Source organism: Papilio xuthus, unplaced genomic scaffold, assembly GCF_000836235.2.
Source record: "Papilio xuthus unplaced genomic scaffold, Pxut_1.1 DF827542.1, whole genome shotgun sequence".
Classification (NCBI taxonomy): domain Eukaryota; kingdom Metazoa; phylum Arthropoda; class Insecta; order Lepidoptera; family Papilionidae; genus Papilio; species Papilio xuthus.
Window position 1 is genome coordinate 529,250 of NW_013531107.1, and position 27,672 is coordinate 556,921.

Genomic DNA, 27,672 nt, shown 5'->3' on the forward strand with positions numbered 1-27,672 from the left:
TTTTGCGACATTTTTTTTTAAATACGATATATATTATTTGTGTACATATGTAAATTTTTTGTTACATTACGTTGTACAAATTCTGCAAACTAAATCATAGAATAACTAATATTTAGCTTGTGTAATAAATAATTTGTTAACTATTTATTTATTTATTACTAACTCTGAATGCTATTATAAAAAAAAATATATTTAGTAATCATGAAATATAAATAGGTCGCTCTTGACAGTTCATATATCGAGGTTCTACTGTTTTTTTTTTGAAAAAAAATAATCTTCGTTTTTTAAGTATCCTGTAATCCAACACATAAAACCTCAAGACATAACTTTGATAACCAAACACCTTAACCAGTTCCATACTTCGAGACATTCTACAATCTATTACATAGATTTTTTTACAATATGAAGAATCAAGTGCTGTCTAAAACATTTGAATTCATACCTTATTGTCTTGATAATAAAGGCTAATATCATATAGTTTCAACGATTCCTTTTCTCTTGTATCGAGGAACTTCTCCAGATATGAAGGAAGTTTCCTCAGACGACGTTGTGACTACTTTCAAAGCTTCTCTCGATGTACTTGGTTGGCTCTGAAATATAAAAAAAAATATAATTAGAAATTAATGTGAGGTTTTTAAGAATAATTGGATCAAATGTATAGTTGTTTCTTAATTTTTTTTATTTTAATACTAAAATCAAATTTAATTTTAGCGTGAATTTTCATCGTGGAAACTGAACAATTTATTTTTTTGCTTAATAACTGTGTAAGTAACAAATAATACATTTAACGCGATCTTTATTACGCGAAATATATAGCAAAAAATCCTTCCTAGCAAAAAAAAAACTGGCAATAGAGTTCGAGATGCACACATTTGAATGCCGTGTAAATATAAGATTTTGGAGTTATATAAGTTTACATCGGGGCCGTCAATATCTGTTCTTCAAACATAACACGTTAACGGTTACTTATTCCTTAAAACCAATTTACAATTTTTAGACATTATTATAATAGTTAGAATCATTTGTCGCGAATGACGCGATTTCGTTACAAAGTCTAGTGTCAGAATGACTAGTGAGGGGAAATAAACGTCGATATTTAAATAAGGCTAGTGTTGCGCCAGTACACCGGCACTGCCGGATTTTCTTCCTAACACAATCAAAAATCTTTTCTGTTTCTAAATGTGTTCATTCTAGAAGATTAGACAAACCTGTGTTGTGACAGGCGTGACTGCGGCGGCCATGTTTCTTCTTATATCTTCTAAAGGTATGTCTTCTGAGCGAGGACGAGGAGAACCTTCTCGTGATCCCTGCGTACTGCTGCTTCTCGATATACTACTGCAGTACATAAAACTATTTTATATCAGTTATGTATTAACAGAAAAAAAAATCTAATTTGGAATATATATAAAATCTTAAATGTGTAATCATTATTTAACTATTATATAGATACTAAACTAGCTCTCGCCCGCGACTCCGTCCGCAAGGAATAAAAACTTAGTCAGTAGCCTATGCGTTCTTTCCGACTGTGTACATCTATGTCAAATTTCAGATTTATGCAGCCGTTCTGGAGATACCTTCAAACAAACAATCATCCATCTATCCAAACATTCTTATTTATGATATATTTATTAATTGGAAATTGAAAAAATAATCAACGGCTACTGAAACTGTTATTTTTGTGTCACAATAATATTTATTGCAATTGACCAATATTTTTAAGGATAATTTATCGATTTTTTTTATATAGTTGGTTATTTAAGAATGAAAACAGCATAACGAGGCTTAAGCTATAAAGTTACCTCTCTCTGCTGGTCCTCTCGCGGTAGACAACGATGCCGTCCTTAAGCACGTGTCCGCTCGGTCTGCGCAGGCGACGCTCACACTCCTCACCGTCACCACCTTCAACGTAATAAACTTAAGGATACTGCAATTTCTCACTAGATGGAGCTTTTCTAAATAATTAATTCCACTAGTTGTCCTGCTCTATTCAAGATCTTACTAATATTATAAATGCAAATGTTTGGATGGATGGATTTATTTGAACGCATCTCCAGAACGGCAGAACAGATCTTGATGAAATTTGGCATACATATAGAACATAGTCTAGAACACATATGTATTTTTTTAAATTCCGCGCGAAGAGTCGCGGGTGACAGCTAGTATTAGAATAAAGTCAAATACATATTATGCATTGTTATTTGTGGTCGATAAATTATTTTCAAGTCAATCGAAACTAAAAATAGTGTGTAAAAGAGATAGCGCTCTACGAAGCCGAAATTAATGCTGGTCTAGCGAGGACTGTATAGACTAACTGGCGCTAGTGAGTGTTTATGTCATGCCAGCGCTGATTTTAAGCGCTACTGTCCTACTGTACTGGCATAATGTAAACCAGACATTATGTTTTTTTACAACAAATATCTCATTCTCTTTAAGAGAGAAAAAAAGCTATATTAGTGGAATTTCTTGGTGTTTTTACCTGAAGATCTTCTGACGGCAGAAAGACCGGGCCTTGTGAAGAGCGGGCGATGTCTTGTGGCGAAGGCGGGCGCGGAGATGCCCGACACCTCCAGCAGCCGCCCGATCTGCTGCATCTTCTTCTGACGGGCTTTCGTACGACCCTATACAAAAATAACACAAATTATTGTTTATGGCAAAGGCTCTTTATATATTATATTTTTTTGTATAAAATGCTATTCGGTAGCATTGAATGTGTTAACAGCTGTGTTGAGTTTTTACCCGGTTTTTTCTGCTTGGTTCTCTAATAGTAGCGATTCTAAATATTAAATCTTATTTAGTACTAGCGATCGCACGCGACTTTGTCAGAGCGTTTTTTTTAAGTTGCCTAAAATAAGTCCGCGTGTATCATCATCCTCCGATTGAAATGAAGATTGCACGGAACGAAACAATACAATATTTATTGGTAATTAAATTACAGGTCAAAGAGCGATTTACGAAAAAAGAAAAATTCACTGAAAAAATTCTTCATTCTAATACAGAGCTATCTCGACAAGCACTGATTTGTCAATGACGCGGCCTTGTAGACAGAAAACATAAATGCCCATAGTCAGACAAACAGAATTGAACTTTATAAGCAACGCAAAATACACCATGCTCAAGAATGAATTCTTTTTTCGATATAACAGACGGACACTCCAATTTTATTAATTGTGTATATGAGAAATAAAAACTAAGAGGGGTAGTGACCTTGGTAAGGCGTTGTTTGGCGGCCATGCTACGGATGTGGTCGTCAAACTTGAACTTAGCCCGCAGCAGCACGGTGCGGGGAGGCGCGCCCGCACCCACACGCGGCTTATGCACCGTCAGCTGCAGGCAACGAGGGTCCTCCTTGTCTCCTTGGATCTGTCGCATACGAATAACTACTATAGCATTCAAATATCTTAGCGGATGTTAACATAGCGCGAATCTGCGCAGAACATAAGACGTGTAGGGGGGAGGGCATTGACCTTGAGCCTTTAAGATGTATGAAATGTATGTTACTTGCATCCTTTCTGGAGGTACCTTCATACATCCATCCATTCATCTATATAAGTATTCGTATTTATAATATTAGTAAAAAGATTAAAGTTTATTTTGTTGTAGAATTTATAAGGGTACTAGCTGTCGCCTGCGGATCCGTCCGCATGTTTTTAAAAAAAAACTTAGTAAGTAGCCTATGTATTCTTCTAGACCATGTTCTACATCTATGCCAAATTTCAGAGAGATTCGTTGAGCCGTTCTGGAGATACCTTCAAACAAACATCCATCCATCCATACATGTAAACATTCGCATTTATAATATTAATAATAAGAAGATAAGATTAATAAATTTAAAAATCTTGTATTCTTACTTCTAGATCCTGCAAACTACCGACAAGCTTGGCCACGCCCCAGCCCATTTTCTGCTTGTCGGGCTCCACCAGGATGATCTGAAAGTGGTCCACCGCCAGGAACCTGTGGTGCCAAGTGCCGTCCTTCTGTATTATATCACACGAGATCAGATCTGAATCGTCTGGAAAGGAAAAAGTGCACGAATTAAAAACAATACGGTGAAGTTAATGACCCATTTCAAAATATTGCTTATCGTAGGTTTCTGAGACAAAAATCTCTGTATATATCGTCGAGATTGCAATATGTATTTTTACAATTTTGGTCTCAGAAACCAACAATAACTGAGGTAATGTATGCAGATGTGTATACTGACTGAGGTCAAGGACGTCGCCGACCTGCACGAAGTGTCCGGGGTTGGCGAGCGGCAGCTGAGTGTCGGCGCGCTCAGTCAACTTCAGATGCAAATCTCGGATGAGGAAGAACGTTCGTATCGCGCGACGAGCTCGCTCCATCTACGTATATCAAAATTTATATCACTCTTTTGAACTGAAACTTCATTATAAACTTAAGGGGGATTACATCTTAGAAATTTTTAATTTACAAAAACGCGTATAGACCGCGTGGAAAGGTTTTTTGGTTCTTATTCGTAATTTGGCTCCTGATTCGACGATTTTGATGTTTTTTTTTCATTCGACAAGCACTAGTGATAAGGACATGTTTTTTTTTAAGTTACAAACTAACAAGTATTTTTAATTATAGTAGGAGGCAAACACGTCTTATATCCTTAAAATTGAAGTCACCTTTGAAAAATTTTTTTGGTCTTTAAATTTCTTAACTTCCTCTCTCCGAATAGTCTATATACGACAAAAGAATTTAAAAATTGAATTGCATTAGGACTGACCTCTCCGCTGGGAAGTCGTTTCGCGAACGCAATCCCGGACATGGGCGTGCGTGTGGGCGGTAACAAGATGGCGGCGTCCATACACAGCCATTCTACGTTTAATGGACGTTTGCTCATTTCACAATATCTGCATAAATATAAACAACTGATTGTAGACGTACTTTACTTATTAAAAAAAATTAAAACTATTATTATAATTATTGCTCTATTAAATATTTTTGTTAATTTAATAGAGCAACAACTAAGCTCTATGCTTGTGCTAGGACATGGTTTACGACAATAGTAGACTGCTGGGATTCGAATCCCCGACCCCGTGATCGGAAATCCGTACCGTTAACCATTAGGCTATTGACACTTCAAATGGGCAAATCTTTAAATGGTTGAATCAAGTGTCTTAAATTTAATAAGTTTAATTTGAAAGTTGCACAAATATCTGTCATTTTAAAATTAATGTATCCATTATAAAAGAAATTAGCTATTGTTTAGAAACGCTAGTTTAAGTATATAAATAAATACTAACTCATCTTCGAACATATCTAGAAAGATATCATCACATTTGTAGAAATTCCTAGCTAACGCTGCGGCGCGGGCACGTAACGACTCCGCTGCGGCGATGTGCTGCGGGCTGGGCACCCCGCGCGTGCCTTGCAGCGCCACGCGCAACAAACACACACTCAGCTCACAAGTCACCAATCTCACTTTCGATGCTATAGGAAAAATATTATTTATTAGCTAACCAAACAAAAAAAACCGATAAAAAAGGCCACTTATAACCAACTATTGTTTACCGTTGGTTTTTGAGACCAAAATCTTTTCTATATAATAACGAGAGCATCGGTGGCTCATGGCGGATCCCATGTACCAAATATGTTTTTCGATTTACAAACTACATATGTACATTTATCCGACGTTCTTACGTTGAAGGAAAACATCGTGATGCAACCTGCACATATCTGAGAAGAAATTCAAAGATATGTGTGAAGTCAACCCGCACTTGGCCAGCGTGGTTGACTATGGCCTAATTACCGTGATCTTAGGATAGGCTCCGAGCCCTTCGATGGGGACGTATAGTGAGCTGATGATGAAAGCAACGTCGTTTTATTATCTTTGACAAAACAGAGATACCAATAAGTTTTACACACAGATTTTGGTCTCGGAAGCCCACGGTTAGTCGTTTAGTATACAGTTGGTCACAACGAAATTTACATGCAAATCTGAATCGAACTAGGATCAATGAGACATTGTCCAATTTGTCGCTAGAAAAAAGCGAGAAACTCGGTTCAGTGAGAAACCGCTGTAGCGAGAAAGATATCGCTGTCCTATAGACTCTGGCTTATCCAGGTTCGATTTTATTTATGTAAAACACAACACAATACCCCCTTGAGGCAGTTGGATAACCAACAATTATTTTACTAAAGCAATTCCGCGTTTCATGTGATGAGTGTGCGTCCCGGAGGCCTAATTTAGTCCTCTTTCCCTTCCCACCTTTTTTCTTATAAGGAAAGGATGGGAAGTGGAAGTGGACTCTCCGGATGAGAGGATGCATGGAAAGGGAAAATATTTTAAATATTTTCTTTTTGTGCATCCTCTCCTCCGTAGACAACGCGTATACAATTGCGTATGTCTATGGGCAACGGTCACTTCGCTATTTCAGCGATTTCAGGTGGCCGCTCGCTCGTTTGCCACCTTATGTGTCAAACGCTATGTCAATTAAGTTTACATTATTATATCAATAGATGGCGGAACATATTACTAGATCACGATATAGATTTATTTGGTATGTTTATCGACTTGCCGATCGCATTTAAATAAAGTTGACTCGCACCAAGATATAACCAGTGTTTCATTGTGACTACTCGATACTTCTCCAGTGAGAGGGAGACCTTTTTGAGACTGCTCTGAAAAATCTTACCTGGTTTACAACTAAGGTTAGCGATAGCCATTAGCTTATTAATTAGAAACGCATTGAAACTCTGTAGAGGTCGCTTCGATCGCACTGGAGTATCTCTTTGCCCACTAGCGACATCTGTTCCTTCCTGAATACTTGTGGTTGAATTCCTTGATGTGGTATCTTCTTCAGGACATAGCAAAGTATCCAATAACTCAGTATTCACTCCTAGAAATGTTATAGTTTTTAATATTGAAGAAAATATTAATATATTTCAATAACGGATGAAATTCTTACCGACTAATACCAAAGGAAAGCGAAAAAAAAGAAATCGATTAGTTTACATCATAAAACAGAACATCTTACTAATATTATAAATTCGAATGTTTAGATGGATGTTTGTTTGAAGGTATCTCCAGAACAGCTGAATGGATCATGATGAAATTTGGCATACATATAAAGCATAGTCTAGAAGAACACTTAGGCTACTAGTTATTTTTTTAATTCCGTGCGTACTGAGTCGCAGGCGACAGCTAGTAATGTTATAAATTCGAATGTTTAGATGGATGGATGTTTGTTTAAATGTATTTCCAGACCCGCTTAATGGATCTTGATGAAAGTTTAAATACAAAATGAACATAGTCAGGAAGAACACATAGGCTACTATTTTTTTTTAAATCTGCGCAGACGGAGCCACGGGCGAGAGATAGTTCTTGTATAATTCTTACCTTTATTATTTATCAAAGCAAATAATAGACATAAAGCGAATAACGCTTTATAATCATTTTCACTGCAATCCAAAGATTCTAGAACTGTCTTTAAGAATGGTCTCTTATCAATTTCCTTTGATTCTTTATCTAAAATATTTTCTATACTCATATTCTTTTCAGCTGACGTACTGGGTAATACAGCTAGTAATTTCTGTTTCTCTTCATCGGTGATATTATTTAAATCTGACAATGTTTTAGACGAGCTAGAATCAATACCGGAATCCGGTAATGGTGAATCTGGCATATTTTGTGCTGCAACTATCGATTTTATACTATGTATTTGCGTTACTAAATCTTCAGTGGAATCATTAGCTATACTGGATGTTTCACTTATATGTGACGTAGATGGTAGGGAAGTGGACACAAGTTCTGGATCAAGGTCACAACTAGAATGATCTGTGTCATAACCAAAAGCTTTAGCACCACTGTACTCCGGTGTTGTGTAATCTCTTTCTTGTCCGGATGTTTCTAGAGCTTTCTCTAAACTTAATTGTGGTTTTGAGAATTCCAATTTGACATTAGTTTTTGCTTTACTTAAATACATTTCTAATATTTTAGTTGCACCTTCTTCGAATACTGATAAATCTGATTGCAATATAATCCAGGCTAAAGCATGAACTATTGGACCGTGAGTTATTATTAAGAAAACTTGTGATAATAAGAATAATGCCACAACACAAGATACTGAAGGTTTAGTTTCCTCTTCTGATTCTATTCTTTGTATTGGATAGTTCATTCTCGTTGGTGTTTCAGTGTTTTTGCCTTTTAAAATAGCCTCCAAGTTTCTCGTAATAACTTCTATACTCTGAATATGATCTCTATTATATGGGGAGGAAGTGACAGGTCTTTTTGTCGGTTCAGAAGTCAAAGAATATATGTATAGAGGGATGAGCAGTTTGTGTAACAAATGTTCTGTAAGAACATCATTCAGATCGGGAATGTTCAGACATAAAATATCATTTATATAATGTAAATGGTCCAAATGTTCCGCAACCAAGTCGTCCAATTTTTGTTGAGATTGATGGCTAAAAAGATATAATTTGCTAATTTAAAATATAAATAATAATGAAATTATAAATATAATTATAAAATATAATACATACTCAGCATCATTCCTGACGCATGCATCTAGTTCCAATATATGTTTTCCGATAAACCAAACTAAGTTACTAAAATAAGGCGCTGCAGTCCTGCAAATAATTAACCTTATGATATCTTACTTATATTATTATAAATGCGAATGTTTAAATGGATGGATGTTGACATAGTCTGGAAGAACACAGAGGCCACTTATTAAGTTTGTTTTTAATTTAGCGGGGACGGAGTCGCGGGCGTCAGCTAGTATACATATAAATATGTATATAATAGAAAATAGTAATAGTAATTGATTAAAAATAGATGTTGGCCGATTCTCAGACCTACTCAACATGCTCACAAAATTTCATGAGAATCGGTCAAGCCGTTTCGGAGGAGTATGGGAACGAAATTTGTCACACGAGAATTTTATATATAAGATTAATCTTACTAATAATATAATTGCGAGCTATGGATTCTTGAATGGATGAGCAAATTTTAGTTAGAAGGTATCACCAGAATGGCTGCATGGATGATGAACATAGTCTACAGAAACACATAGGCTACTAATTTAATTTTAAATTGTGCGCACACAGAATCGCTGGGGACAGATGGTAATTGAATAAAATCTTACCGATCTCTTATAAATCGAAGCATACTGGCATCTTGCACCCTGTATACATTCAAGGTAAGAGTGCGCACCGCAATCCGAACCATTGATTCAGGATGATTGAAAAACTTTATTGCCTCGGTGTACAGCGGGAAATCTTTTGTATGCTGAAACACAGTCAACAAAAGATATAAACATTCTTCATTTTTTATCATAATATATGTCGTCGTTTAAAGCGTCAATGTCTTGGGGTTAAGCACTTGACTTGTAATATACCGATACAAGGTATCCTGCCATGCAACAATGTTTTTAAATTTTTTGATATACTACATTTATCCCATGTGCATATGGTGAAGGAAAACATTGTGATGCAATCTGCACATCTCAGATATGTAGTCAACCGACAGGAACTGGGCCAGCATGGTTGACTATGGCTTAGCTCCCTAACTTAGGGAGGACTCCAAGCCCTTCAGTGGGGTTCAGTACTTTTAAGGAGTATATTACAATAAAATGTAAGTAGAAGAGTCAGTATAGTTGTGAATAAAAAAATTCAATACTTTGGATATATTAAGGATAAGTATATTTTTCCTTTATTTTATTAAATATCTATCAAATTCTGGACACCATATTACATAAAACAGTAAAGTGTTTATTAAAAAAACAAAATTAATTACATAGATATATCATAATATTAATTAAATTGTTATCATTTAGTTTTACATGCAGAGGAATTCAAGAAACATTTTTTTTAATTAAGATAATATCTTATCACAAAAGTCGTATGAGTATTCAACATCAAGTTTTTAATTAATTCTTATGTATGTAATAAAAATAATTTGATAAAGTCTTGCAAATACTTTTTAAAGGAAAAAAAAAACATATTCTTAGCAAGTTATATTACATGTTATGGTGCAAAGAATATTGTTAGAACTTGAATTGGTTGTTGTTCACAACACATTCAAACAATTGCAAACAATTTCAAACAAATGCCAAAATATTCAAACAATTTATTATCACTCTTTACTACTTTTCTACAATTACTATTTTCTTTCTTATTAATTTTATCTAAGGGTCTATGTTTATATATAATTCCACATGGATTAAAAGTCATGGGCAACTGGTGTTTTTTGTGAATGGAGATGTATTATATGCAGGTGGGCGAGACAAAGTGCATCCGCTTCCAAGTGATTCTATAATGAATTTTAAAAAAGTATGAAATTGGCGTGCAACAGTCAAATGACTTATCAAAAGTTATTATCTGTTTTATGCATTTTTGAAGTTTGCTATAATCGCCTCGAAGCTAATGCATTTTGTCTAACCCTTCTGTTGTGTTAGTAGTTATTTTAATTTCTTACCTCATTATAAAAGAAGTGTATGGTGTGATTATTTAATTTCAGACTTAGAGTCTTCAAGAATGAAATATAATATGCCATTACCTCTTCATCAGATATATCAAACTTGTGAACTATTATTGAGTTAACATGGTTGTTACTTAGTAAATAATCTGAAAACAAAGAAATTATAAAACTGTGAAGGTACTGTTCACTCCCCAAGTAAGATTATAATGTACTTTGTAAGTGAAAATAGTTTAATAAACATTTGTTGAGAAAATTATTAATTTCTTACTTTCCCTATTCTTTACCAAACAAAGAACTTTTTAATATTTTAAATTCTGTTAATTATTAGGCATCCACTTCTTTATAAAATGTGAAATGTTACTTTACAAGTTTAGATGTACTTACATAAAGATGTTTCATTCCTAATATTCTCAAATAATATGTTTAATGTCTGCAATAACTGAACACATACATAAGACGATCCTCCACATTTTTGTCTCATTATCTTAAGGAAATAAGAGAGCATGTTCTTCTCTAGAAAGAAACTGGAAAGAGCAGAGAACTTTTAATCTTTTATAACACCCTGTAAATATGCATATCATAAATGTAGAATTCCAATGTGTAGTAAAACTTTAGTAATTTAAATGACTTTGGCAATTAAATAAAGATGAAGGTGTTTTATGAGTCACTAATAAATCAGCATGCTAATAAATTAAGCTAAAAACTAATGGAAAATTTTATCAATATATGTGTAGTTATTTCATAATTACACATAAATTACACAAAAGGGAACATAATACATGAAACTGCATATATACAACATAAAGTGCAACAATTTATTACAATGACTCAGTATTGATATAAATTTCCATTTGTAAATAAGGTCACTTACTCAAACACAGAGCTGTCATTCTGGTCACCCCATATCAGGATTTCTGCAATACACCTTAAAGATTCCACGAGGGTACCACGGTTACTCTCTGATACAGTTGTGTTTTTAGACAGAATGTTATGTAGATATTTTAACCTCTCCAAAGAATGGGGATTTTTAGGCCTTCCCCAAGATGCACCAAACCAACTTCGACTCCGAAACATTGTGTACAATTATATTAAATAACAAAATAAAATACACTGGTCATTCTACTCTTTTTGTTATTTAATAAACGTCACTTCAATTAACACACATGTTCGCGAATTATTATTTAAAGTTATGTCAATAAGGAAATAGATATGCTACATAAATTGTCGCTAGTTTTACTATTTTTATTGTTTTAGTTTTGTTTATATTTTAATTGAGTTTCGTGTTATTTTAACATTTCCTGCTCTTACGTGCTAAAATAATTTTGACAGTTTGATACGTTCGAAAACTATCAAGGAGTGATTTGACAAATGCATATTTTTATTTTATTAAAAATTTGTTTTTAAATATTTAATGAGATGTTATTAGATAGTTTAAAAAGAAAAAATAAGTGAAATACAAAAAAAAATTATTTATGATGTGTAACACGACTTTCCCTTTACCGAACTGGCAACATATTTTAAAATCTTTGACGGGCAACACTAAAACCCAATTCTCGTTACAGACGTTCCTCCACAGCGGGAAAATTCAATATTATTATTCGCTCGTGTAGTCTTTTTACGTATTAGGCAATGAAAACTGCTTTTATTTTATTGACAAGACTTCAAGTTGATAAAACGGCTATACTTTATGTTTTTAACAGGTAGGTTGTGAATTTGCCAAAATGCCACAGCTATTGTTGCTTGCTTTGCAACTTTTTGCTAGACAGTAGGAATTTGCTAGACATTTATCAAAACAATTTTTGCTTGTTATCTTTTCTTAATTTTCATCGGATTTGGCGTAAGGTAGAAAAATAAAATGAACAGACTAGTTAAAATTGTATTTATTTCTCACTCGTTTTAGGTTATAACATACTTTGTGTATTTGTTACATAAAAAATATTCAAATTTTCTAAATATGTATAGACGACATAATTATAAGACATTTATGGAGTTACTGACAAAAAATATACTTATTCAAAAACACCCTATTTATATCTACGTTAAGTTTATTATTATTGCAAATTGTCAGCTGTCTCTGATATTAAAAACAATTGCCACATTTTACACGTGTAGTTTTTTGTATCATAATTAATTTCTTTTTAGCCAAAAAAAAACAACTAAATAAGATCTTGGTTATTTTGTTTTACAATTTCAGTATTATTACAGCAAATATTTATAGCTATGTATTTTATAGCAATATAATACTTATTTTAAGTGATGATATCACAATGATCATTTGTGAGAATATTAACATACCACGCTATGATATTATTTTATTTTTTTCAAAAAATTATTGCATTGAAATTCTACCAAATTTTTCATTTTTTTTAAATTCTTCTTCTTGAGGTGCCTCTCCGACTAGCGAAGGTTGGCGATCAGTTTTCCTTTGTTTCTTGCGAGGCGAAAAAAGGCCTAAAGGCGAGTTTTTTTTTAATTACCACCTTTCATTTATTTCGCATGCGCAATATGTTTCTTATGTCATCTTTACATTTAAATTATCCTTCAAAATATTGTAAAACATGAATAAAACTACATTCAGGACGTAAACAATTTGATCCAACCGTATTTTCTCTGTAATTTACGGTGATTATGATAATTAGGGGAAATCGGAACACAATGTATTATTAAATTTTTATTACAGGTTTTTGAGAAATCGGATCAAAACTCTGCACTCATGTTTCAAACATACCCTGTTCAACTTTGAGTAAGTACCATATTATATTAGTCGTACTCGAAAGCAGTTTTCTATCAAAACATAATTTTTTCGAACGAATTGTTGGTTTTCGTAATCTCTCTACGTATCTCGCTTAAATACAATTCACGAGAGACTAGGAGGTGGCTTACATCTTAAATCTATATAACCTATGAAATTATTAAGTTTTACTTATTTACTAAAGGAATAACTAAGTTGATATAAAAAATAAGCACTGAGTTATACAATGCAAGTATTATAAAAGTATTATGTAATTAAAAATATTAATTATTTTTAAACAATACAAAACTAATTACAATTAATTATGTAATGTATGTATTACTAATGGATGGATTAATACATTGCAGTTTTTGTACTTACTTATCTAAAATAATTTATAATATTAAATAATCTCTACGTTTTTAAAAGAATAAATTAAATTAGAAACTTCTATCTTTATAGTTAAGGAAAAATTACTAATTAATTACTTAAATTAATTATATTAATCAATCAATCATCTCACGGCCTTAGTGGAGGAAACAAGTTTAAAGTTTGTTGTGATATTTTAACAAATCTCGTTGAATTCTTTTCCTTGAAGAAATATTCGGTCCGTTAAATTCAAAAATAAGATACAGTCCATATGTTAAAAAATTAAAAATATAAGGTCAATAAATTGATTGCACCATTGAAAATAATCAAAATTGTTTTTCTAAAAAACATAGGCTCGATACGAGCCATCAAATTATAACCTATTATCTCCAATTACATTTTAAGGATAGAAATTTTGAAGAGCATCTGAGTATATAGAATTGTAAGTGTCCCTTAGTACATAGACGTTATCGGCTGGCTTTCCATTGAATACATATGGGCCTTTAAGATTGGTGACCTTAGAATTGCTTGGCGTCGGTTTCGGTTTGGGATATGCTGGAGGGTTGTAGGTCGGTCTCGGTGCGGGTATGATAGGTTGCGGTGCACCATAGCCAAAGGGATCCACGGATCCCATTTGAGGAACCTGGGGATAGCCAGCGCCGCTCCACTGGTACACGCCAGTTGGTTTCCCATTTGATACGAAGTCTAGAGGCAGATTGATAAACGGATCAGCTACTTGAGGAACACCTTGAGGCATAAGTGGGGACATAGGGGGACCAAGAGAAGGTGGTTGCGATACATAACCCAAACCAGGAACAAACATGTAAGGTGTAGGGGGTAATCTAATATAGAAAATGGGTGAATTATCGTATTGTAGAGAGTTCAAATTATCATTTTGGTAGAGGTTTCCATTGCCATTTTTCTTCTTGTTTTGCTGTCTTCGTGTAGACGGTATGGTTCTAGATAAATCTTCACCGCTAAAGTTATCATCGTTTACTGCGAAGGTGACGTCATCATCATCATCGTCCGCGTAATCAAGGCCAGAAGACATGTAAGGAGGGAAGTAGCCAAATAAGTTTAGTGCTTTATTCCTTCTATGCGTTGATTCTGGGGCGCTAGTTGTGATTTCTTCTTTGTATTTCTCTTCAAGCTTGCTCTGACGGATGGGTGCTTCAGTTGTCTCTTCCGTAGGGAGGGCAGCAGCACGAGATCTTCTTCTCGGAGCGGTTTGGCCAGGGCATACCACCGCCAGGACTACTAGACCAAATAGGAAACTGGACTTCACCATTTTGTTGGATCTGAAAAGAGAAAACGATATCATATTACAATGCTATCTATTCAATAGTAAAATTTAATCATGCTTAAGTAAATACATCGAATAACGACTGATACAAAAATAGTAGACGGATAATAGTAAAAGATTATGGAACCTTTTTTATTTAAAAAAATTGTTTTATTTGTTTCTTAATCTTTGCCTAATGATTTTAAAAAAAGGATACAGTCTCTTAAAACATAATGATTATTTTCATAGACTTCCGACACTAATAAACCGGTCACTCATCTATAACAGATCCAGCGTTCATTTACTTCATAACAAACGAAGCGTTCTTAATTATAAAGATAAAAAATTAAAGAGGTAATGTTATAAAATACTTCATGGAGATGCTCGAATTAATTAACATAGAGAACAATTAATTATCATAGCGCCAATCTCCTGGTATATAATTATTTATGTTATTATAATTAAAATTGTTTTGCTACCGTTTTAGAGACATTGATATTATTTAACAATGGTATTTTGGGTATTGTAATGTATTTTATTATCATATTGGTTTCGACTTTACTGACTCTATTATTGAATCATATTGTTATCTCTCTCATTGTCTTAAAAAAATCGGAGACAACAATATGTGATAATGCAGTCGAAACCTACAGTTATGTGAACGAAGCATTGGTTTTACAAACTCAATACTTTTTCTTTTGTTTCTTTATTCTAATTTAGTGTTTACTAATTGTCGTCTGCGTGGAATAAGAAAAAACTTTATTAGTAGCCAGTATTTTTCAGACTACATTCTACATCTATGCCAAAATCCAGCCAGATCCATGCAACCGGTCTGGAGATACCTTCTAACAAACATCTATCTATCCATCCATCCAAACATTCGCATTTATAATATAGGTAAGAAGTAAGATTTGTCTCACAGTGTCGTTAAAAATACAAAAAAAATGCGATGGGGTCATTGCAATGGTAACCGTCACGTAAACATTTATTACGGCAGTAACTAGTAAAGATAATGTACTATTATTATCTCATAGAAGTATCGAATTATTCGATCATAACACATTAAGATAATAAGAAATTAAAGATCACGATCCATTGCATCGATTGGGGCCTTATTAATTATGATCTGTTTTAAAAAGCAATAAAATCAAAGCTCGTTTATTAACTGGTCGTGTTAAGTAACGTTATACGAGTTACCGCATATCATTATCTTTAGGCTGGCTACACACGGTCATGGGAATTAGAGTTGAGTCATAAAAATTGTTTCTAATAAAAATGTGTTCACAATAATATTAAATACTTTTGCAGTATAATTTATAGTGTAATTCGATGTTTTATTTTTATATTTACGTGATTTATTATTTTTTTACGTATATTTTAAAGGTTAAAAAATATAAGTATTTGTTTTTTTAACGAAATTTAAATGATAGATGTGTATTCTACCTATTAGAATATTTTTTTTAAAAAACTTCGAAAAAGGTTTATGCTGTCCACTTTTGTGTTCCTGCCTTACAATGGCCAGTTATTTATTTCCTTGATTTTATAATATTGTTCATAAACAAAAAAAAAAAGCACTTCCAATCATTACTGTTCATAATTTGATCATGATAGTAGTTACGTTGACCGCAATTTGTAATATTCATATCGTGTAATTTTCGAATTATTTAAATTTAAATGTGGCTTGCATTAGACAGTTAAGAAGGTAATTGTAACCTTAAACGGTAACTTTACTGACTTAAAAAAAACATAATCATCTTTTAAACTACACAGAGCCAGTAAACTGTTTTATTAGAGGCAGCAAACGTTTTTAACACTTATGTCTAAAATTATGAATAAAATACAATTTATTGATTTATAATGATAATAGGGAGCGTCGGTGGCTCAGGGGTCAAGCACTTGACTTGCAATTTGCAGGTCTTGGGTTCGAATCCCACTATGTACCAATGTGTTTTTCGATTTCCGATTGTCACATGTACATTTATCCGACGTTCTTACGGTGAAAGAAAACATCGTGATGTAACCTGCACATGTCTGAGAAGAAATTCAAAGATATGTGTGACGTCAACCAACCCGCACTTGGTCAGCGTGGTTGACTATGACCTAATCACCCTTAACTTAGGATAGGCTCCGAGCCCCTCGGTGGGGACGTATAGTGAGCTGATGATGATGATGATGACGATTATTGATATAAACCCAGTGAGTATATTCTTAAGAGAAATGCCACAAAAAGTATTTAAAGTAATAGTATGAAAAAGCTTTATTATTTTTTATTTTTAGTGAACTAAACCAGCTTCTGTAATAAATTTATGCATAATTGATTGACTTACCATCCCTGTCTGACATATTTATCAATACGCAAAGTTTACTGGCTGATGACAAAAAGTTGTATGAATAAAAAAAGGTAAACGAAGAGTTAATGTCCTCTTGAAATAAAACGCCAAGCAAAGTGAGCCGTATTTCCGACCTCAATTATGCTTTTTGTGAAATCTTTCGCATTGCATTAATGATCTCAACAGATTCATATGTCATTTTTTGTAACCATTATTGAAATATTTATCGTAGATTATGTACGAAAATTGACCGAGTCAGAAATATCTTTGTACGTTTTTTTATCTGTGCAAATTAAAGTTTTATATTTATTCTGTACGATCTTTTGTAAATATTTGGGTCGAGTTATCTTAAGTTTGGTAAAATTAATACGAGATATTTGTTCCGTTTTTTAAGTAAATTAAGTTCATTTAATATAATTATTTTAGCTTATGACACTGTAATTAAAAAAATATTATAGCGAAAATATAGTTTATTCCTTAATATAAGTCTTATATCTGATCCTTATAATTGATATAAAGATTATTATAATATGTTTGTCGGGTATACAATAACGGTTTGATTACCCTATTACCGATTTTAGTTTTGGCTATTATTCTGTTTGGAATGCTTAAGCTAAAATACGTGACTTATAAACGGCATCAAAAAAGTGTATTATAATTCTGAGTAATAGTTTATCAATGGTTTAACATCATAAATCTTTTTGCCAACAGCTGTAGCTAACCGTTTGCTATAGAAGGCGACAACGCATTACGGTGCATTGCCAGCAATTTGTCCACACGGAGAAAGTCTCGGCCACACACGTTCATAAAACTATACATTTGTATTTATTATTTATGCATGTTTCGTTTCACGTAATCTGTAAATTGAAGTATTTCTCTCTATTCATATTTTCCAGTTTCACTGTACGTAACCATAAGATAAATGGATATATATAATATTACTGTATGGGTACCAAATTAAGGTCTAAACTTACCTACTTACACGAAAAAATACTAAAAACATATAATAATTTTTCGTTGTGGTTATTACGATAGAATTTTGTTTTAATATTAAAAAGAAATCATCTTATATATATTAATTGATTAGAAGGCATTAATAAGCACAATTCAACTTCCAGGCGCATAAATCATTAATTTTTGAGCTGTCAAAAGTCAAGTGCATTGTTGTATAAAAAATAATAAATAAAAAACATTATCGCATCACTATTTTTATATATATATCAATGTCATCAAAATGTATTTTTTTGACGACCGTAAGTCTGATGTCTTGATAAATACACTTAAGAACACATTTAAGGGTCAGAAAAAGACAGTTATTACTCATAGTATTTATAGGTAAATAACGAGGATAATCTTACTATCTTACTTTGGATGGATGGATGTATGTTTGTTTGAAGGTATCTCCGGAACGGCTGAATGGATTTTCGTAAAATTTGGCACAGATGTAGAACATAGTCTGAAAGGACATAGGTTACTAAGACTTTTTTTTAGATCCGCGCGGACGGTGTCACGGGCGACAGCTAGTGTGAAATCATTTATAGGCAAAGACAGTGTTTCTATCGAGTAATATTTTTCTCTTATTATGCTGTTAATTTTTACGATATTAGCTGCAATAAAGTAAATGATTACTTATCTTCCCTTAGTTAAGAATCGTCAGAATTTTGTTAGTGACCAATTAACAATGTAGATTAGAAATATATATTCTCAATAGATAACATACGTATCATAAACATCCATAATATTTTTTGGAACTTAGTGTACCACTAAATTTGTCTTCAAGTGTAACTATTGACTGGTTTGATTGACACTGGTTCTTGTTGTAAATAGTGGTGGTCGTTTAATGAACTTGCCATAATCGGATCGGATCTACTTAGTAAATGCGAATAAAAACATGTTTGACAACACATGTAGAGCAACTTTTAGACCGATATGGAAGCATACTTCAATTCAAGAATATGATATAAATTATATAAGAAACGTGTTAATTTATGTATTACATGTAATAATTAATGTCCATTTATTGGATTATTAAATATATATATTGAAAGAATGAATTAGTATTAATAATATAAACTCAAATGTTAGAAGGATGTTTGTCAGAAGGTATCTCTAGAACTGCTCAACGGAATGTATTTTGAAAACAGGCTACTTATTAAGTTTTTTTTTAATTCCGTGCATACGAAGTAAGTGGCAAAAGCTAGTTTAACAATAATCCTTGGTCACAAATATCATTGAAATAATATTTGTGACCATGAATTTACCGCAAATTAAGGAAATCACTAACAGCAGTTGTAACGACGGAATGAATTTAAAGTTAATCGACCATAGAACATTTTTGAAACTCGTTTTTTGTTCAGTTTTTTTAACTTAATTAATTAACTTTAGAAGAACTTTTTGGCCATAAAAACTTATTAACAATTTAGCTTAAACATAATCAAGCCTTTTATCACACCCTGTTATTAGACGTTACCAGAAATCATAATTAATTAAATATTATGCTTAGGTTTCCGAAAAGCAATCTTGAAAAATAAATACCAAAGTACTTTTAGACATTTTTAAATGAACCTTTTGGCGCGAATTGCGCGCTTTCATTACCAAGTCAAGTGTCACAATCGAATAATGAGGGGGCATAAACGTCGACATTATAGTAAAGCTAGTGTTGCGCCAGTATACCGGAATAGTATCGAATTTTCTTCCTAACAGTACTTATATCGGAAGAAGTTTTGGTGTTACATATTTAAGAAAAAACATATTCTTTTATAACCATTGATATAATAATCAATGGCGGTCAAAGGGTTAAAACACGTGTTTAACTAAACAGTGTCTAACTGTACTTTTTGAGTCAGTTGCTAAGTAATTAGTATTGAAATGTTCTGGTATTTCGCTTACAAATAGAGATCTGCGCGCTTGCATTTCTTGAGGCAATTCTATGTCGTCGACCTGAGTGCAGTTAAAACGCGTTAAATTTTCACTGCACTGCTAAAAAGCCTAACCGATTTCCCAACTACGTGAGAAACTCTCTTTTACATGTTACATTCAAGTTAAAATGTACCAAAAGTAAATAAAACAAATTTAATAAGTTATATGTTTTTCAATTAATAAAAAAACTCATAGATTTATATTTTTTGAATGGATAAGACACTATTAAGAATTAATGGAGCTTAGAAACTTGTCTATGGATTGTAATCGCTTGAGCAATTGCAAAAACAAATCCAAGAAACTCATTTTATTAATATTTTAACTCCAATCCAGTGAAAGATAACAAAATGTAAAGCGATCGTCCATAATACTGCGTCCTGTTAATAGGAATTCAAAGGATTTAAATCTAAGCTCTTGACATTAGTTAATACTTTTATTTTAATCAATGCATATAACTCTATACAGGATGTTCCATTGAGTCTTTAAGTTAAAGAGTTAATATGAGAGATGAGATAACATTTCCTTTTACAGATAACGTAATGTTTGTAAGGAATGTGAATGACATTTTTTAATCTACTTTCACTACGGTTCGTGGACATGAAAGGAAAAGATCCTACGTAATGACGTCATCAAGACACCGACAATCGAACCGCAGTCGGACCTCGTTAAGTTTCTTATAAGATACAAGCATCGCAAGTGAATTATATCACTAATGATTGTTATTTATGTTTTATGACAAAATCGACGATTACTTGAAATGATCATTGAAGTATTCTCTTTGAGACGAGAAATGGATTGCATTCCAATATTCATAAATGTGAAATGTATGTACAATGATGAAAAAAAAAACGTCGTGGCAATTTAAAACATGCTGTATAGTTAGATTAATAATAACACAGAGAACTGAGTAGATATATTTTTAATGTCATCGAAAATTGTGCTATTACACCAATTTATATTAGCAAGATTAAAAGCACTGTTACAATGTTGCTTCTATAAACGTCAATATACACGAAAAGTTCAAGCGTAGCTTTGCTCTTTCTTTATTTAATTGAGCCATTTGATGAACACTTTGCTATTTAAATACTAAGGCGATATTTTGCACACAAGCACCTAATAATCTTTTAATAAAATGTTAGCAGATTTTTTTGTAAATTTACTAATATTTCTCTAACCTTTCCAATTAAGCTCTAGGCTTGTGCTAGGATATGGTTTACGACAATAGTCGAATGGCGGGATTGGAACCCCCGACCTCGTGGTCTATTTAGGCTATTGACGCTTCAAACTTGTTTCTTAATAGAAAATAATATGTATCACCGTTTTACTAAGCATTGCATGATAAAGACACTTTCTCTCATAATTCAGGCAATGCCTGACAGATACTGGGTTTAGCATTCAAAGGAAATAGCATTTTCCAAGCGTCTATTTTCCAATCAATAGTTATGACCTAGAAATAATCACATTGTATCTAACATGCCAGAATTGATGAATAGTGAGCGTGAAATCTTACTAATAAATACGAATGTTTAGATGGATGAATGGATATTTGGACCTCGCTGAAATTTGGCATAGATGGAGTACTAGCTGGAGTTTTATTTTTTTTAATTTCGCGTGGACGGAGTCGCGGGAGATAGCTGTTTATTTATTTTTAAAAAAATGAGAAAATGAATTTTTATGGTTATAATAATGTTTTGCGAGTCGAATCTTGAAGTATAAAAAACTAAATATAGAAAGTTTAAAAATGAACCTAAATCTATGACCTGTACGGCATTCTCTGTGGTTGGCGTTCCATAAACAAGTAGGCATCATATTTCTCGACCGCAAATTATTATCCATTTATATAGTCAAAGGCTCTCCCTCTGACTGACCATTGACCACCAAACTATTAGTATGTGGTTCGGTCAAATTTCGCCAAAGACAATAACACTTTAGACTTTTTAGTTACACTTGGAAATTATAAAGTGTACAGTTGGTTCCGTTTGCAGTAACTCAGTTTTAGAAAAAAAATCATAAAAAAATACAAGGGTGTATAAAAAAAAATTAGGATACAAACGATGTTTTCATAAAAAAACCACTGACATTTTCTTGTACTGTACTCTTATTATTGTTTAACATTTCAAGGTATAAGAGACGAACCAACGATTATTGCTTTATGGAATACCGCCATTGAACGCGACTGTACTTTTACAGTGTTTGTGTCCTCTATTATAATAATGCATAAGACATCCTGTGGGAACTTTGCCTTGTTAAACAAGTCTAACAAGCGGCGCTTTCCGATAGATTTTCTACAAAAAATAAAAGTTGAATATCATGATTTAGAATCTGTAGCAATACACATTCAAGATTGTTAACTTAACTCGTAAAGTTGATAAAGAGCTTATTATTTAATCCTTTTCTATAATACAATAAATAGTACTTCAACGTTAAGTTTTATTCTTATAATATTAACAGATTAAAAACTAAATAAAAAAGCTAACACTATCGTATACTTTCGCACTCTTCGAGGGCCCTTATTCATAGTGAGTCGGACAATTAGTTGATTTAGCATAATTTACTAAATTTAACCATCTCAACTAAGCTTGTGTTTCCTTTTGAATTTGAACCTATGACCTTGTGATTGGTAATCCGTGTCATCAACCATTTGGGTATTGCAGCTTTATATTTCAATCATCAATATTTGCGTCTTAACTTTACCGTTAATAGATTGATAAAATTCAATATGGATAATTATTGGTAATTTGTTTCTGGCCTAGTTTTCAGTCAATTGGTTTGTTTATAATCCATTGCGACATTAACACATGAATTGAAAAGCAGACCGCATACCATACGGTCATTGGATTATGTGCTAATTTGTTTATTTGGTGTCAAAATATCTTGTTACATCAATAACTTTATTCAATACTAGCTGTCGCCCGCGACTCTGTTCGCGTGAAATTAAAAAAACTTAATTAATCCCGGCAATTATTCGAATATTTCTCGCCGTAAAAACCCATCTTTGAACTTTAACGAACATTTTAAAAAAAGAATTGGCCAAATTGGTCCAGTCGTTGTTGAGTTATGCGCTTACCAACACATTTTGCGATTCATTTTTATATTATAGATCAACGTACCTAATTATTTCATTAATTGTAATATAAGACTCCTTTGCAATATGCAGTAGTGTAAATAGCTTCATTACTGCTAAGATTCTATTTTAATTTGTAAAGTTACAGCGTAACGATCTGATTGTCTACTAGTACTCGTTCAATGTATAGTTGGAAGGTCCTTCATAAATTACGTGATTAATAACATTAAAATATGAATTCTACTATAGATAGAACTACTATATACGGAGCGTCGTGGCGCAGTTGTTAGTCGCTTGACCGGATAGGACAAAAATCTGTATGTCCAGCCCGATACCTGTATTAATGTTGGCTTCATTTTACGAAGTTCTAATGTACGTTAATCAGAAGGTTCTAACCGTCAAAAAAAATATTGTGATGCAACCTGAACAGAATGCTGTCACCGTAACTTTCCTTGAGCTTACAACGAATATCGATATAAAATAGACATTTTTTATATTATAACAAAAGAGAAATGATAACTTTGCAAGCAATGCTACAACTTCCTTAAGGGCCGGTAACGCATCTGCGGTTCCTCTGGCGTTGAGGATGTCCATGGGCGTCGGATCAAATAATTTTAGGCCATTTGTTGCTCATTTGTCCCCTTCTCCTATAAAAAAATGCTTTGCAATATTACAGTATTGTTATTATATAGCGTATTATTGAAAACTAGTCATAATAATGTACGTAAAAGTTTTATGTAACATATTTCCATTGTATTCAATGTAACAAACACCTGAACATAAGGAAGTCAACGAACTGAACATTAAACCTATCTCCTTTGTTTTAAAACGATAGACGTAATTTAGTGCCAACTAATAGCTTGCAATTAGCATTAGTACTGATAGGTTAGGGCTGTGCAAAAGCATAACAAAGATAATAATGATTAATATTGTGAGGCAACCCTAATTGTATATTTAATGATACATTCGAACAGTGCGTTTGTTACAATAATTGAAATTAATTGTAGTGCAAATTACACGTCTTTATTAATTGCAACTTGTATTTATCATAAGTAATTTTTACGTAACATAATGTAATTATAGCGTGTTAATAAAAACTAATAAAACATATTATTAGCATTTAGATGAATGCATTCTTGCGTCATTTAATGTCATTGTATTGTATAATTTTATTACTATATCAATGTTACAATAAAGCAACATTAGCCGTAATTTAATGAAGATAACCTTATATAAACTAACAAAGAATTTAATGAATAGTCTTAAATCTATGATATAAAATAAAATATTAAAAAACGAATAATTTACTAAAATATATTATTAAAAGGAATCCCTTTAGGCAAGGTCCCGAAGATATTGGCAGTTTTCCCCCTTTGGACAGCTAAACTAATTCTTTGTCCGAGGTAGCTGCCAGCTCTTCGGTCCCCTGTGATGTCGATTAATTTTTTGGATATGTCCTTCAAAAGTCTTAAAGCGCTAGGACCCCACCACGGACCAAGGGTCTACTATTACTTTTATACCACATATTAAGATGAAAGAAATACAAAAGTGATTGATATTTGTTATTCCTAATTTCCATATGAAGAAAAAACAAACAAACGACTTATTTTACATTAATGTTCAAGTAGAGATGGACTATAAAGGTTCGCGTCCATTGGCCCGCGTCGTACGCAAAGCACGCACGGCCCGCGACGGATTTTCGTTAACTTGTATGTTTTTACATAACAAAGTAAATCCGTTTAATTGGTGCGTACAGCGCGTCCTAATGGACGCATACCTTAAAAATAGTGCAACTGTATCTTTTTTCAAGACAAAAGAAAGAAATAATCGAACGAAGAGAAATAAATATCCTGAACTAACTAAACCATAAAAAGACAAGCTGAACATATCAATGCTCTAACCCAGTCTTTCCCAAAGTGGGCAATAACGCCTCCTTGTGTGCGCTGTAGGTTTCAAGTTGCGGGTTATAGTAAAAGTTTCGTTTAGAATTTTTCATTAATATACATATATAGGTCACAATAATTAATTTAATTTGAAGTTATAGTGGTTTTTAAATATGTGAAAATATGGGGGCGCTAAAAAAATATTTATTCTCAAATTGGACAGTAGACAAAATAAGTTTGGGAACCACTGCTCTAACCTAAATCACACGCTTCAGTGGTTACGTAACCACCACTCTGTTAAGGAATCCTAACTAATTATGTTGTATTGCAAATTAATAGATTCCGTATTAGACGTATATTATCATTGCACGTAGTACGCAGTGGAAATGCGAGCTAGATTGCTATTGACCCGGGACTTACAATTATCAATAAATACTGTTGTAGAAAACGTTCAATTGATATTCAAGCGCTAAAGAACAAGCGAAAGGCTGGATTTATATTATTGGTACATTGAATTAGATTTTATATTAAATCTAGTTTATGTATAGTATGGTAAAAGTCGTCCACTGAAAAATATTCTTAGACTAGCTATCGCCCGCGACTTCACTTCACTAAAAAATAGTATCCTACAATATATTCCGCATGCATCGGCTCAGCTATCTTCACGTCAAAATCACGTAATAATCAATCCTGCCGTTCTAGAGATTACCCGGGTCAAATAGACAGACAAAAATTTATAAATTAGTTTTTCCAGAATCAGCAACACAAACAAATATATTATGAATGATTTCTTTTTTTTTGGGTATTACATACAGACACTTCAAATGTAATTTGTATAGATTTAGTTTGATGAAATATTGTTTAACTCAGCAGATGTTGTTAACTAAATAATCCCATGTCATGAAATACGATAGAAATAATATAAATATGTAAATTTTAGTACTATAATATATCGAATAGCTAAAAAAATATAAACCCACACGAGATATTACCGTAATAAATTTAAATAAAGGATCATAAAGTCAATAGATTAAACATCGTTTGAGGATTTACTAATAAAATAATATTTGAATATTAAACATGCTTTATCGAATTTGTGTTGAACAATATTATACTTTTTTTGGGTTCCGCAAACACATTTTAAAACTATTCATAGCAACAATAACTATTAAACCTTACTTTTAGAGAATCGCATAACGACATTTATACATGAGTTAGATTTAGATATTCCTAGTAAAAGTTGTTTATACCAAGTTCTATAATACATACCCTATTATAGAAAAGAAAAAAAAGATAATATATTTTCTACTTACGTCTTAATTTAATAGATATATCAACAACTCGGGACTATGGATTTGTTCTGCAATGTACCTGTAAAAAACAAAGCCGTTAGTGTTTAGTTCGCACAGGAAATACCAGACGTGGCTTTGATAGTCCGCATAGTGTTTAGAAAACGCAACCAGTGGTACAATACTAATTGTTTTAGCTGTACAAGGGAAACCTAAGCTTTTCATTGACACAATATCACAATAATAAGTCCAAATCGAAGTAGGTAATGTAAAAAAAAGATTATAGTTACACAATGAATTAATAAAATAAAAGCACACTTTTAATATGTTCTTGTTAATTAATAGAACTAAGACTAAGACTAACTCAATGAAAAAAGTCTCAAATTCTTTAAAAATATGTATAGCTTATTATGACATAAAATAATCACATGTTCTTGTGTCATCTAAGATTAAGCTACCTTACTTAACTGATGCTTAGTGAGTAATGGCCGAGGTGAATGACCGAGTCTTTTAGCGTTTAACCAAAATAATAATCGCAAACAGTTATTCAGTGTTTATTCGCGGGTTATTGATTAGTTACATTTATTAGTCGACGCAGCGCAAAAAGAGAATTCAAATGTCTCGACTATGATGAATAAGAGTGATTATTCAAACACTATCTGAAATTTAAATTAATATGATATATGTATTTCTAAACGCTTTATTTATTTTACGACTTGTTGACAGTATTCCGTATTATGAAGTTCATGAACCGTGTAACATGTAAATGTGATAGTTTATGACAATTTAACAAATACTTGTTACTTTTAAGATGTTGCAAAGATTTCTATTTCATTATAGAGCTTTTCATCACAGTTTTCTGTGAGATCCAGTAAAGACAGCTCATTTCAGTTATAATTTTTTTTTGTAAAAGGTTTTTTTTTTGTAGTAACAAAGGAGCAAGCGGCCATCAAAATTTGCCAAAATAGCGATTGACTGTTGCTCACAGATATCTTTATTTGCATATGTGCTGCAAAGTAATTAACAAAGAAGGGGACGCATAGAAAGAAGAAATTTTCCCTAATCATGCGTCCTCACCCCCGCCAAATGCGCAGTAATTTTTATTTGGTCGAATACTTCGTAGTTTAGTTTTCTAAAGCAAGCGATCTTTTCATTTTTATTAAGCATTTGCGTTTATCATTAAATTACTAATTATTTTGCAAGAATCCTATACATTTATAAGCATTAATTATTTTAATAATAATAACGAGAGTGTCTCGTAAATTGCGTACAAAAAATATTGTCCAGTTAGAAATTCCGCGAGAATAAATTTAAATTCCACAGTGGCAAATAAATTAGCGCTATTAGTATGAATAATTGGTATTGTCTGCGCACGC

The 27,672-nt window shown here is 32.6% G+C and overlaps 2 protein-coding genes across 5 annotated transcripts; both read right to left on the reverse strand.

The window, feature by feature from the left end:
* Nucleotides 1-262: 262 nt before the first annotated feature.
* ema (C-type lectin domain containing ema) lies at nt 263-11,723 on the reverse strand. 4 transcript variants are annotated; one of them, XM_013314011.1, is made up of 16 exons: nt 11,301-11,723; nt 10,814-10,953; nt 10,427-10,575; nt 9,096-9,238; nt 8,491-8,577; nt 7,346-8,412; nt 6,642-6,845; nt 5,250-5,436; nt 4,730-4,856; nt 4,202-4,340; nt 3,849-4,009; nt 3,205-3,360; nt 2,477-2,618; nt 1,800-1,899; nt 1,209-1,335; nt 263-590 (listed from the first exon to the last, which is right to left on the reverse strand). In XM_013314011.1, the coding sequence occupies exons 1-16, from the start codon at nt 11,501-11,503 to the stop codon at nt 471-473; spliced, it is 3,252 nt and encodes a 1,083-aa protein (XP_013169465.1). In that variant the 5' UTR covers nt 11,504-11,723; the 3' UTR covers nt 263-470. The 4 variants fall into 4 exon arrangements, with proteins under 4 accessions (XP_013169465.1, XP_013169464.1, XP_013169463.1 ...); XM_013314010.1 differs by having other exon boundaries at nt 1,209-1,350; XM_013314009.1 differs by having other exon boundaries at nt 7,346-8,430.
* Nucleotides 11,724-13,617: 1,894 nt separating this feature from the next.
* On the reverse strand, nt 13,618-26,378 carry LOC106118875 (uncharacterized). Its single transcript, XM_013313637.1, has 2 exons — nt 26,321-26,378; nt 13,618-14,827 (listed from the first exon to the last, which is right to left on the reverse strand). The coding sequence occupies exon 2, from the start codon at nt 14,815-14,817 to the stop codon at nt 13,930-13,932; it is 888 nt and encodes a 295-aa protein (XP_013169091.1). The 5' UTR covers nt 14,818-14,827; nt 26,321-26,378; the 3' UTR covers nt 13,618-13,929.
* Between the last annotated feature and the right edge of the window lie 1,294 nt (nt 26,379-27,672).